Here is a 14,403-nt window from a genome sequence, read left to right as displayed (position 1 = left end):
AAGACAAGGCCCCGTGCTATGTCTCTAACCCATATGTTTAATGTGAAACAAGGGGGCTCAGTGCTTTAAGTATTTCAAGACTACATGTACACTTGGCCATTGATTTCTTTATTAATTTGCCTCAATGCTCCTTTTAGCGACCAGGGGTATTTTGTGTTCCTTTTTTAATTGTTTCCATTAGGATGTAATATACAAGTAAAAATGTGCCCTTTAGAACAGTGGCCTTGCCTTAAAAATATTGAAATTAAGGCCCTGGGCTCACTTTCCTGGTGTTTTTCGTCCTTTGAATATGTACATGTTGTAATATTCTAGCTTTGACTTTTGTGTAGTATAACTTCTCAGAAATAATGCAGTCAATTGAAAGCTTGGCATGTCTTTGGGAGGCTCTTTAACCCAGGAAAGTCCTAGTCTACAGGCACAGACCCTGATTGAAACTTTGATCAACTAGTGTGTCTCCACGCAAAAACTAGCACATAGGGCCTTCAGTACACAAGGCATGAGTAGGCTGCAATTCAGACCCTGAACTCGAGTGAAGGGTTTGTACAGCAGACTAGCAAAGTCCCATGGCACTGTTAAGTTAAAAGCAGTTCTTTTCCAATTTAAGGTCTCATTCATGTGTGTGTTTGCTGTCATTGTATCCCCCCCCCCTATTTTGTCTTTGACCTTTCATGTACAGTTTGGAGCACCTTTAGAAGTTTGATTTTTTTCTCTCCAAGGGAGACTCGGCAAGCAAATCATGTATTTTTACATGTGAAAGTGAAACTTGGCGAAGAAGTCGAAACTTGATTGAATGTTCCTCTGGTGGAAATCAGTTTCTATATCTGTGCACACACTCACACAGTGGGTGGATGGCTATCTTTATTACTGATACTCCCATTAGGTTGTGGGGGAGGGATGCACCCCATGTCTTGCTTAACATGGCTATGTTCAGAGGTTGGTCCAACACTGACTGGTCAGGACAACATTCTCATTACAATCCTAAAAAACTAATAGTGGAGACCAGTTCAGGAAACCAATTTGGAAGATCGCTTTGCTAGCATTCCCATTTGATCACCCAAAAGCTGTTTTCAAAACTGCTTCACGGAAAGCAACCTTGTTGCTATGGGTGCGCTTTGAGAGTTTTGTGCGAAATTTGAAACTGCAGCTTAGGCTTTCTACAAACAACTTTTGCGAAGATCCCTTCCAGAAGAACGGTTGTGCCCTCACACTATTAAACTGGTTTAACAAGGCAAAGCGTTCTTGTAAACTACATCGCGAGGTGGTTTTTCGAACCGGCTTGGAAGATTGCTTCCAAGAGCGCTTCAACTGTTCTCATTACATATTAAACTAGTTTCTAGTAAACTAGTTTAAGGAGGGTTATGAGAACAGGGTCTAGGTTTGTTGATATTAAAGCAATATTCTATTAACAGTAACACCTGCCCTGCATTTCATGACAGGACTTGTCTGACGTTTTCTCTGACAAGTCCTGTCTAATCTGACAGTTACCATAGGAACGGTGCTTCTCAGCCAATCAAATCAAGAAAAGTCGTCAGATCAGATGACTTGTCAGAACAAGATTAATCACAAATGAGTTTGCAAACATCAAAACCTGGTACAACTGAAGTGCATTCAGTTTTTCATCATAGCAGACTCTTACTCTGATTACAAGACACTCCTCCATTGACCACTGTACTGTGTAGTTTGACCCAGGAACAATAGGCCATTATGTGAAAATCGAATTAGAAATGTTGTGTGTTCATTACCCTCATTGAGTTGAGTATGTGAAGTTGTAAACGATACCTCTCTACAGGTAAGTAGTTGTTTGACAGTTTTGATAGTTTAAACGACCATGCTTTATTGAGATCCAAATATTAAAAAATAAACTATGTTGTTTAAGATTTTAAACAGTTGTTTAAACTGTTGAAACAAGGTTCATATTTTAAACAGCGTTGTATAAAAATGTTATACAACATTATACAACATTTTTACTGTGTATATTCTGCCTTTAAAGCATTCTAGGGTGTACCTTTAATGCAGGTCAGTACTCTTTTACACGTGGGGGGGGGGAAGTTAGAAGTGTTTTCACTGTGTATCTACTTATACAGGCTGGCTGGTTTGACGTCAACAAATGTAGTATTTTTAGGAGATTGTTTTCCTCCTGGCCCTCTATTGCATTAGATACCCCCACGTTTCCTGCCATCCTAATGTTGATTATGATCAGTACATCAATCCGTAATGTCTGGAATGTATCAGGGATTCTGAACCCACCTTTTCCAGTCATTTCTTCGAAAGACCGTTTTTCTCTCTTTTGTCCTTTTAACCCTTTTTTTTATTTATGAAAGTGAACGAGGAATGAGTGATTTTTCTCTCAGATGTTATGGAATGCACGTGTGCAGGTAGTCCATGAACGATGGTTTTGCGCAGGCATACAGATGGATTCTGTCCCTACTCTACCCTTGTTTTACATTTGTCACTGGATTTTCATTTACTATTAAAAGCTGATTACAATCTTTACGAAGACTTTCATTTAGTTTCTAAAAGTTTTATTGATAAAACACATACATGTACTTTGCTTTGCAAAGTATGTGTGTGATTTGTTGATTATTTAAAAAATTAAACTTTGCTGATCAGCTCAATAAGCAATAATGCTACATTTATTACTGTCTTCCTGAAGTGATCCATTTGTGCTTCAATTGATTGATATTGATGAATATGTCATTTTTTTCTTGACTTTTGTCTTTGTCATCGTATTTACGTGTAGGCCTATACATTGATGAAGAAATGCTTCATTGGTCCTGTATCATAAGACATTTCCGAACTTTTATTTAAAGATACAATATATTATACATGTTTCCGTAAGTCTGTGTTAAACAATGTCAAAAAAAAGGTCAATAAAACATTGAGCATATCTCTATATATGTTACAGTAAACATAAAAGATGAATTCATGATAAATACTTATTTGATTTGAAACATACATGAATTCCAAATCTGGACTTTTCTGCATTCCATTCTGTTCAAAATAATATCAAGATAATCCTTGTAGAGCTGAAAGGGTGTTAAGGCAGTAGGAAGGTGTGTGCATCAACGCCCTTCTTGTCCTCAGCACTAATTCTGACCGCCACAGGGGGTATATGTGAGAGATAGACACATAGCCAAGTTTAACCAGTACCATATGTACAGCCCAGGTAAGTGTGACAAACCCTATGCCCTTTGACAAGGGCTGTCTGGGAGTGCGTTTATACACATACCCAGGAGGCGTTTATACCAAGGAGCTTCTATATTTCCGAAGATGAGCAGTTTGAAATAGACATTGTAAAATCACATTGACACATCATTTCCATGGGACTACATACAAGTATTGTTTGAAATGCCATATTTTTTACAGGCTCCAGAAAGTGCCAGTCTCATAGCCAAAGACTTGAGGTACCCAACAATCTGTAAGATTCATAAGTGCTTTAGGCTATGCCCATTCGCCTTCCATAATGAAGTTTTTTGTTGATATGCTTTTCAGCATATTTCCGGTATATGTTCTAGATCAGAGTTTCTCTGAAAATTTGTAAGGACACAACCACTTGTGAGAATGAACACACCTAGAGAAATACAATGTAGAAGACAGATGCAAAGAGGAGCCTTGGCTTGTTGACTTGATGTACCACAACATCACTTCCATTGACATGATAATTCTTTGCAGAGACTTGCAGAAATATGTCACGAACATGTTAAAGTTGAGAACAAAATCTGTGGAGATTTGTAGATAGGTGACGGATGGAGAAGGGAAGGTTGATGTACATTGCATGTCTCGATCACTTAAATTTTCTTGATGGGATTTGATGCATCTAGTGATGCTTGATGATTGTAAGAACATGAATGTCAACAGGTACTTTCACGCCAACTTGATTACAAAAGTACCTGATATTTTACCAATGTAGAGGCCAATTACTAAGATTTCCCTTAATGAACATATGTGCAAAAAGGGTACTTTTTCATAATTTACATTGATTCAACCTAGGTTGTGGGGGCTAGCAGTGTGAGACAAGAAAGAATTAGCATCCTTTGGTGACCCATAGGAATGCAAGAGTCTTTGTTGTGTGCTGATAACTACAGGAAGTAGTTCTTTTTTTTGGCAAATATGAATGTGCAAATTGTATTAAAGATCAGGTCTGCCCCAGCAAAAAATTTGATTTGAATGAAAAGAGAAAAATCAACCAAAAATAACACTGAAAATTGCATCAAAATCGGATGTAAAATAAGAAAGTTATGACATTTTAAAGTTTCGTTTATTTTTCACAAAACGGTGATATGAACAACTCGGTGATATGCAAATGAGAGAGTCAATGATGTCCATCACTCTCTATTTCTTTTGTTTTTTATTGTTTGAATAATACAATGTTTCAATTTTTACAGATTTGACAATAAGGACCAACTTATTTTAACCATAAACTATTATAATAATAGTAATTCCACATGTTCAGGGAGAAATAAAATTTAGTTTCACTTGACAAGGAGGAGAAATTAGAATATTTCATATTTCATGTAATAAAATACAAAAGAAATAGTGTGTGGGTGACGTCATCAGTCTGCCAATTTTCATATCGACTAGGATGTGCATATAACTGTTTTGTGAAATTAAACGAAACTTTCAAATGTCATAACTTTCTTATTTTATAACCGATTTTAATAAAATTTTCAGTGTTTTTCTTGTTGGATTTTTCTCCTTTTTTTCAAATAAACTTTTTGTTGGAGTGGACTTGTCCTTTAAAGGCATTTTGGTGAGGCCTTTTTTTCAAGAATATTTTTTGTGATTGGATTGGGTATGAATGCACCGAACATGAAAGTGTATCAATTTGGCTAGACTGATCTTCTTAATCTGTTCAGGGGTCAGAGGTCAACCCAAAGAAGTGCAGGAACATGGCAGGTTTATTTGAAAATTTCTCTTCCATTTGCTGCCATTTCGATCCGACTTGTCATTACGGAGTAAGCCCGCATTCAATTTGAGGCAATTACGAGGCAATTCTGCCAAAGCCTCTCCCTCTCTTGGTGGAGGGGAGGAAGGTGATCGGGTTGCCGGGAGAGGTGTGTGGCCGCAGAAAGATGCGTGGAATGGATGAGGGTGATGTCAAAATGAGTAGATTATGGGAGGTAGATTTGGACGGGGTTAATCTGTGGCAAATATGTACATTTCCTCCGTCATTCCTCTTTCTTCGGGGAGAGAAAATAAGGTGGTTTCAAACCGCCTCGATCACAAGAATCCCTATTAAATTACAAGAACTTTTTGGCTAAAAAATACCCATTAATTATTCCTGCATTCACACCGCCCCGAATCATATCCTTCGGTGTGAGTTCCTGAAGTTATGAGCGTGCTCAGTATGGTCTGATAAGCAAGCGAGGCACTAGATTCAAAATCACTAGCTCAGCAGCCACCCAAGGCGCCCGCGCCCAACAACACGCTGGGCTAAAAGTTACCGTAATATGCTTTCACATTGCTAATATTAACTGGTATTTTCTGATCGGGGTAAATTTCCCGATCAGAAAATACCCGGAACTGACGAACTTCGAGGCGGTCAGAAACCACCGAGAGTAAGATGTATACAGAGAGAATGAGAGGGGTGGGGATTTCCTGTTCAGATTGGATTACATTTAGTAAGTATTATCACTCAAAAATTTAATAGTAAACAAAAGGGAGAAATCCTGTCATAAAAAGTATATGTAAATTTGGGGATTTTGGCGTGATATTTATGACATTTTATTGGGTTAGGGTGGAAAATTGTACATAAATAATACATTTAAAATTCAAAATGCTGTACCCCACCCAATTTGTATGAAACTTTATTAAAAGTACAATGTTCAAAGGATATGGCCTACCTAAATACATGTATCACTAATCTTCTTTAGCTATTTCATAAACATGAAAGAATTCTAACAATCACTGTTCATGAAATTCTTCCAGCTAGTGTGAATGGGGTCACATTGATGCAATGGTAAATGAGTAAACGTTGATGATCTGCGCAACACAAGGGGAGTGTTTCATTGAGCATCTTGTCAATGAATCACCCGGACAAATCTACCCTCGGCCAATCAGAAGCAGGGATTTTAGTAGTTTGTAACAGATGTCGGTGAAAGAAATCACTGACCATTTGGCTCATGACACTAATATACATAATTTGCACTATTCTTTCCACGGCTCAGAGTCTGCGACGAAGCCCTGGAGGCAGCGTGAACAGTCGGGCAAGAAGTTTGTTGGAGACTGCCCCGCCAACTCTGAAACTGTATAGTGCCATCACAAACCTTGGAATTGCAATCTTTTGAAGTTGACCGGTAACTTGAAAGAGAAGCAAAGAGGGGGGGGGGTGTTGGCAGGAGACTTTCTCTCCCATGTTGAGAACTTACTCTTCTCTCCTATCCCGGTTCTTTAGCATACTTTGGTAACTTTCATGAATTAATTTTTGGCCCAAATATAATGCACATTTAATCTGAGAGTGTGAAAGACTTGTAAAACTGGATATGTTTGGACTTTCGACAATGTCTTGGGGTCTGTATTACAAGGATTTGTTTCCAAAGTACTAATAGCAACCAATCATAATCATTCCGTCATATCTGTAATCATTCACAAACCTTTGTGCTACTGGCATTGGTGATGTCAATGGATGTGGAACAAACATCCATTCCACCAGAAATTGATCTCTCGTATTACAGTATAAAAAGGGACATTTGATTTTGTTGCCCTGCATTTTCAGACAAATCTTTAGGAAAAAAATGCACATACTAATACCCCTTTCATAAACCCAATTAAAATGAATTAGGCGGCTAATAGCAGCATAATTTGGTCGTAAAATTGGAGGAGGACAAGAGTTATCCGCATTACTCTGATGCTGCTATTATCCGCATAATAGCGGCATCGGGATAAGATTTTGAGTTTATGAACGCATTTCCAAATAATGTGGATAATTGCCATGGTGCGGTCACAAGGCCAACACAACAGCATCGGAGGGGGCGTGTCCAGTTGTCATGGCGATTATCCGCCTTTTTCAGGACGGGCGCTCGTAAAAATAATGCGGCTTATTTTCAGAGTTTATGAACGCAATTTTTATTGAATTATCCGCATTACTCTTAGGCGGCTAATTGGAGGATAGGTTTATGAAAAGGGTATTAGATATGCGTAAATTCTACTTTGCAGCTGGCATGATCGTGGCCGATGGATCACCAGTTTACTGCTCAGAAATTTCTTTTAAAATTCTCTTTGTTAATGTAATAAAGTTAATGTCTAATTTTGTGTGTTCTGTGCATATATCAGTTTCAAGAAAGTACAACATTCTGTAAAACTGAAATATTTCAGATTGATTTGGGAAATGGCAGTTCTTGCATTTTTCTGATATTCAACCTTTTTGTATTATATTTGTTTTACTTTGCCTTGCATTTCTGTCATGATAGACAGGCAAAACAAGTAATTTGGTAGAAGTCAGAATTAGAAAGAATTGTGTCCGGTTCTGAGGGGGGTTTGACTGGTTGACCTTGGATGTGACCCCCATAATTATACAATTACATGGAATAATATCTACCAGAGAGGGAACGATGGAGAGGGGTCTAGATGGAGAATTGGTGCATTCTCTGTCATTGACCCAGAATGACTTGGTTAGGGAATGGGGGATGGAGGGAAGGTGAGAAGAGGGGAGAGGGAAGAAGAGGGGACTAGATGGAGAATTGGTGTATTATCTGTCAGTGACTAAGACAAAGGGAATGGAGGATGCATAGAATGTAAGAAGAGGATGGAGGAAAGAAGGGGTGGAGTGTGGGGGAAAGAGAGGGGACGAGTTGAAGAATTGGTGTATTCTCTCTCAGTGACCGAGAATTACTTGGTGAGGGAATAGAGGATGGAGGGAATATTAGAAAAGGAGAGAGGGAAGAAGGGGTGGAGGAAAGGAGAGGGGACTACTTGAAGAATTGGTGCATTCTCTGTCAGTGACCAAGAATGACTTTAGGTGATTTCAAACCGCCTCAATCATAAGAATCCCCGTTAAATTACGAAAAAAATTTCAAGCTAAAAAATACACATTAATTATTCCTGCATTCACACTGCCCCGAAACATAACCTTCGGGATAAGTTCCTGAAATTATGAGCATGCGCAGTATGGTCTGATAATCAGGCAAGGCGCGAGATTCAAAATCACTAGCTCAGCAGCCACCCACGGCTCCCGCGCCCAACTACACGCTGGGCTGAAAGTTCCTGTAAATTGCTTTCACATTACCAAAATACCTGCGACCTTGAAAAAATCTTCGCAAAAGTTCTTGTAATTTTGACAAGTACCTACTATTTAGAGAGTAATTTCTTTCTGGGAGATTATGCGTAATTTGCTTTCACATTGCCAATATTTCCTGGTATTTTCTGATCGGGGTAAATTTCCTAATCAGAAAATACCTGGAACTGACAAACTTCGAGGCGGTCTGAAACCACCTATTGTTAGGGAATGGACAATGGAGGGAAGGTGAGAAGAGGAGAGAGGGAAGAACGGGTGGAGCTAATGAAAGAAGAAAGGGAGGAGAGGGGACTAGATGAAAAATTGATGCATTCTTGGTCAGTCACCCAGAAAGGCCAGAATGGCTTGGTGAGGGAATGGAGGGTGAGGGAAGGTGAGAAGGAGAGAGATGAAAGGAGATAGAGGAAAGAGAGAAGGGACTAGATGGAGCATTGGTGTATTCTCTGTTTAAGTGACTTAGAATGACATGGTAAGGGAATGGAGGATGGAGGGAAGGTGAGGAGAGGAAAGGGAAAGGAGAGGGGACAAGATGGAGCATTCTCTGTCAGTGACCAAGAATGACTTGGTGAGGGAATGGAAGGCGGAGGAGAAGAGGATGGAGGGATGGTGAGGAGAGGAAAGGGAAAGGAGAGGGGACAAGATGGAGAATTTTCTGTCAGTGACCAAGAATGACTTGGTGAGGGAATGGAAGGCGGAGGAGAAGAGGATGGAGGGATGGTGAGGAGAGGAAAGGGAAAGGAGAGGGGACAAGATGGAGAATTTTCTGTCAGTGACCAAGAATGACTTGGTGAGGGAATGGAAGGTGGAGGGAAGGAGAGAAGAGGATGGAGGGATGGTGAGGAGAGGAAAGGGAAAGGAGAGGGGACAAGATGGAGAATTTTCTGTCGGTGACCAAGAATGACTTGGTGAGGGAATGGAAGGTGGAGGGAATGGAAGGTGGAGGGAAGGAGAGAAGAGGATGGAGGGATGGTGAGGAGAGGAAAGGGAAAGGAGAGGGGACAAGATGGAGCATTTTCTGTCGATTGGGTAAGGGGTGGAGGATGGAGGGATGTTGAGGAGAGGAAAGGGAAAGGAGAGGGGACAAGATGGAGCATTCTCTGTCAATGACCAAGAATGACTTGGTGAGAGGGAAGGTGGAGGGAAGGAGAGAAGAGGATGGAGGGATGGTGAGGAGAGGAAAGGGAAAGGAGAGGGGACAAGATGGAGAATTTTCTGTCGGTGACCAAGAATGACTTGGTGAGGGAATGGAAGGTGGAGGGAATGGAAGGTGGAGGGAAGGAGAGAAGAGGATGGAGGGATGGTGAGGAGAGGAAAAGGAGAGGGGACAAGATGGAGCATTTTCTGTCGATTGGGTAAGGGGTGGAGGATGGAGGGATGGTGAGGAGAGGAAAGGGAAAGGAGAGGGGACAAGATGGAGCATTCTCTGTCAGTGACCAAGAATGACTTGGTGAGGGAATGGAAGGCGGAGGAGAAGAGGATGGAGGGATGGTGAGGAGAGGAAAGGGAAAGGAGAGGGGACAAGATGGAGAATTTTCTGTCAGTGACCAAGAATGACTTGGTGAGGGAATGGAAGGTGGAGGGAAGGAGAGAAGAGGATGGAGGGATGGTGAGGAGAGGAAAGGGAAAGGAGAGGGGACAAGATGGAGAATTTTCTGTCGGTGACCAAGAATGACTTGGTGAGGGAATGGAAGGTGGAGGGAAGGAGAGAAGAGGATGGAGGGATGGTGAGGAGAGGAAAAGGAGAGGGGACAAGATTGAGCATTTTCTGTCGGTGACCAAGAATGACTTGGGCCCCTGTTACATCTGAGAGATTCCCTACCTCGGGCCGGCCCGGGGCCTACCTCGGGTCGGAAAGAAATCAGATGTAAACATCCCAAACCTACCTCGGGCCACCTTTTAGCGAACCTACCCGAGACCACATCCAGAGGTAGTCTCGGGTAGGTATCGGGCCGGCCCCGGTCCACCGATTCGTAGATGTAAACGCACACAAGCTTTCGAACCTATCTCGGTCCGTTCGCCAGCTGTCAAATTACGTCATAGCGCGCGCTATCCCCTCCCCAGCCCCGTCGTTCTTCGAATGTTTTTGCGGCATGCGACATGTGAATTGTGATTGATAAAGTCTTTGATTTGAGTGAAAAGAAGCATTTTAAACGTATCCTTTTCAAGTCGATCATATCTTCAACGACTGCTGGGATCATCAGCATTCTTTCAGAATCTCGGGTAACTTCAATTAGCGCACGCGAATTATTCGGAGCCTAGATCGAGAGCGCCTTTTAAAGGTGTCAGCAATCGGATGCCGCTCGAAACAGTACAGATAGGGCGATAGGGGAGGGAATGAACACTGTGATGTAAACAGACCACATTTCGGACTCGGTCCGTTCGCGAAGCTAATCCACCAATAATCCAGTCAAGGTTGCAAGTGGACTCGGTCGGGTCTCGGGTAGGAAACTTTCAGATGTAACAGGGGTCTTGGTGAGGGAATGGAAGGTGGAGGGAAGGAGAGAAGAGGATGGAGCAAAGGAGAGAAGAGGAAAGAGGGAAGGAGAGGGGACAATATGGAGCATAGATGCATTCTCTGTCGGTGACCAAGAATGACTTGGTGAGGGAATGGAGGATGGAGGGAAAGAGAGAAGGTGGGGAAAAAAGAGGAAAAGAACAATTAAAGAACAACATTATGAAGGTATTGATGGAAGAAAGAAAGCAGCATACATGGTAGGTTACAATTCATTTTTTTTTTAAAGAAAGAATAAAGGCAGAGAAAAGAATCTGCATAAAAAGGTAAGGAAGAAAGAAATATAAAGGGCGAAATGAGAAGGATGAAAGCCAGGATAAAGGCAGAAGGCATCAGAAGAAAAATGGAACACAGTAAAAATGCTGATCAATATTTTATCGCTGTTAATATATGAACTTGACAATAGTTGTGTAACATTTTTTTAATAACCATGCTTAATTTATTTAGATGTAAATATAAAAAATTAAACTTAATTGTTTTTTTCCAGATTTTAAACACTTAAATAACTACTGTTTCATATTTGATTTGATTTTATTTATTTCTACATTCCAATAACAAAAGTATGTACAAGTGTAATCATTTTTTCTCAGCATGACATAACAATAAGCAAATGACATAATGAATAACATATGCATAAATACATTCTAACAATCTAATTGAAATATATAATTTTTTAACTATTAAAACAAGTATATATATACATATATAGACATAATACATTTTGAAATGTGGGAGACCTCCATCTTAAGCTTAGAGTTTGAAATTGATAAAGGCCTCGAAAGGAAAGAGGAAGAAAAACCAGACATACAGTGCAGTATATGGTAAACAGCATTGAATGAAAAATTTAAACAGCGCTTTTACTGTGAAGAATGATGTATATTTGAAGACATACTGAATTGTGAAACAAATGGAGGACATTGCACAGAACTAAACAGATATGAAAATAGATACTTGAAGTAAAAGAAACGGAATGAAGCAAACCAAGAAAGTTGTGAAAAATGAAAGCATCGGGAGCTGGAAGGGGTTGGTCTCCATTTTTCTCCAGAGAAAAGACTAGCAGGAAAGAAGCGATTCCCATAACCTGCTGATAACCATCAGATCTCTTGAACATCTCTTGCAAAAAAAAATATAGGAATGAATCCTGCATGTCTACATGAAAAATGTATATTGGATTCAGTCCAATCTATAGAACTGGTCAACATTTTCAAAATTGTCTTGATTCTTGAGTGTTGGAAAGGCTTGTATTGTATTATTCATAAAATATATTTTCTAGTTTGCTGTATTTCTTAGTTTGTTTATATATTTTGTATAAATCATATTTCCATTTTAATGTATATTTAGTTTAATCCCATTTTTATTTTGTATGTTTGTGAGAATCATTTCCAACAAGCCATTTATGTGCTTTCTATCCATCCATCCATCCATAGATATTTGTATTATTATCTTGTTTGTTTTGATTGCATATGTATATGTACATGTATGAAATGCTTTTTATCTTCAAGTGGAAATGACTAAATGAAAATGGAATGAAAAATTGCTTGACAAGTTTGGCAGACTTCTGGTTGACAAAAATGTGAAAATGATGTACTATTAATTTCGTCACATTTTGACCTCACTGAGATGTTCTTAAAGGATTATTCTTTTTATATTATTCATTAATTTGATACAAATAACAAAAAAAGTGCATGGTATTTAAGTAGATTTTCAATCAGTGTTTGCATTGCTTAGGGATGCCAGTTTTCAGGTAAAAGCCTGAATTCAGGCTCTAGCAATTTATTTCAGGCCATAGTTTTAGCATTTTTGAGTACAAAATATAGTACTCTAGGTGATTTTCAGGCCCTCTGATCAATTCCAACTGGCATCCCTGATTGCTAATGTATTTTCTTTCAACTTTAAATAAACACAACTATGAACATTGACAAAAGACAAGTGGCAAACACTTAAGATTTTATGAATTTTTGAATAGTATTAAAATGATTTTTTTGGCGATGATTGCGGCATTCTTTGAGATTCTCAGAACAATTTTCATGGTATTTGAAGTCATTCAAATTAGCAATTGATAGTGCCAATTTTCACTCCTTTCTCCAAACTCTAATCGCGCCACCTTTTATGGATAACAATGACTTTGGTGAACTGGAATGAATCATGGGTGTGTTCAGGACTGATCATTGTATGGTAGAATTCACGTTTTGAAACATGAATAGTTAACAACAATATGCAGTGTTTGTTTTGGAAATGGGCTTCTCTTTCTCTCAAGTCACAATGGGAGAGCATTTACACATCTTGGATTATGTTTTGTACTACATTTGCAATGTGCATTTTTGAAACGTTCTTTCCTCCTAAAAAAACCCAACATAAACTCAACTCCTGGTCGGACCAAGATCAAAGGTGGTTGACTTGTCTGAAAGGTGACTAGTTTTTGTTTTTGTTCCCTTGACTCACAGTCAAAACAGGACTTTGTCCAAAGGTCTTTCTTTGGAAGGAGAAAACAGAGTCTGACTTGCATGGGAAAATAAGTACTTCTATTTCTACAAATGCATATACATGTATGATAATGATAATAGCAATGAATAAAAAAAAAATTGATGATAAAAACTATTTGACGAAATTACCCTGAAATGTTAATAACTGTATGCCTTTTTTTACCAAATTATATGATGGTGTATCTCCTAACACTATTATGGTTTGGATGATATGAAATATCTGTGTTTTAGAGGACTTTTGTTGTTTTTGTTGCAAATTTGCATGTCATTTTATTTTTGTCTTGACCCCGAACATAATGAAATAACTGCTTATATGTACATGTATATACCTTTTTTGGGGGGATGGGGATATAAAAACATGAAGGAAGAAGTGGAAAAAAATTAATGGTCAATATGTTTTTGTAAGAATAGAATGTTGGGAACAGTTATGAGATTCCCCAATTTACTCGTTAAATGACCCTTTACCATAACTTTTACAGACATTCTTTAAAAAAGCATATATATATGACAAGACATTTTGTAACGAGGAGTCAGTTGATTGCAAGACAAAAGTCATAACCAGGGACTCAGTTTTATAATTATGAGGGGAGCAATAAATTGCTCTCCTAGATCTTTTAAGGAGAGCGGTAGAGGAGCACTGCAAAAAGCTCTTCTTCAACATACAAGGGGAGCTTTTTGTCCAATTAACAAAACAGATGGAGGAAATGTATGTACTATAAAGTTACAATCAACAACCAAAGAAAGTATTTGTAATCGTTTTACAATGTTTTGTAATTAGATTGTGTTATCAAAACCTGTTTGAGTTGGGTTTTGACTTTGGCTTAAAGTTAAGTCACTGACAAATTTTTTTTTCAGGGGCTCCATTTTAAATTTTTTTGGCAAATTTTGGGGGCTACTTTTTGCATTTCGGGGGCTCTTTTTAAATGCTACTTTTTTGTATTTTGAGGAATACCTGTTCACTTATTAATGAATTATTACTTTTTGTTCAATATTGTATGATTTTTAAAGTTATTTTTCATGCTTAGAATCTTGGATGTGGGTGTGTGTGGGTGAGTGCGTGTGTGACTGTGAGTTGGACTTGGATATAAATGAATTCAATATCTAATTTCTACTCCATCTATTCCAGTACAATACCCTGTACTCAGCCATGTACATGTAATAAAGGCCCACATCCC

At 38.9% G+C, this 14,403-nt stretch overlaps 1 protein-coding gene across 3 annotated transcripts in view; it reads left to right on the top strand.

Annotated features, from left to right (window-relative positions):
- LOC121407164 (pirin-like) overlaps positions 1 to 14,403 on the top strand; it is an 84,361-nt gene that overhangs the window by 33,039 nt on the left and 36,919 nt on the right. The window contains exon 8 of one of the 3 annotated variants that reach the window (XM_041598129.1): positions 6,168 to 6,728. The exons of the other annotated variants lie outside the window; for them this stretch is intronic. Within the exon in view, the coding sequence (XP_041454063.1) occupies positions 6,168 to 6,287 (120 nt within the window). The 3' untranslated portion in view covers positions 6,288 to 6,728. Of the gene's footprint in view, positions 1 to 6,167; positions 6,729 to 14,403 lie in introns of those variants that run through there. 3 annotated transcript variants of the gene reach the window in all.

Source organism: Lytechinus variegatus, chromosome 1, assembly GCF_018143015.1.
Source record: "Lytechinus variegatus isolate NC3 chromosome 1, Lvar_3.0, whole genome shotgun sequence".
Lineage (NCBI taxonomy): Eukaryota > Metazoa > Echinodermata > Echinoidea > Temnopleuroida > Toxopneustidae > Lytechinus > Lytechinus variegatus.
This window is presented reverse-complemented; position numbering and strand designations above follow the sequence as displayed.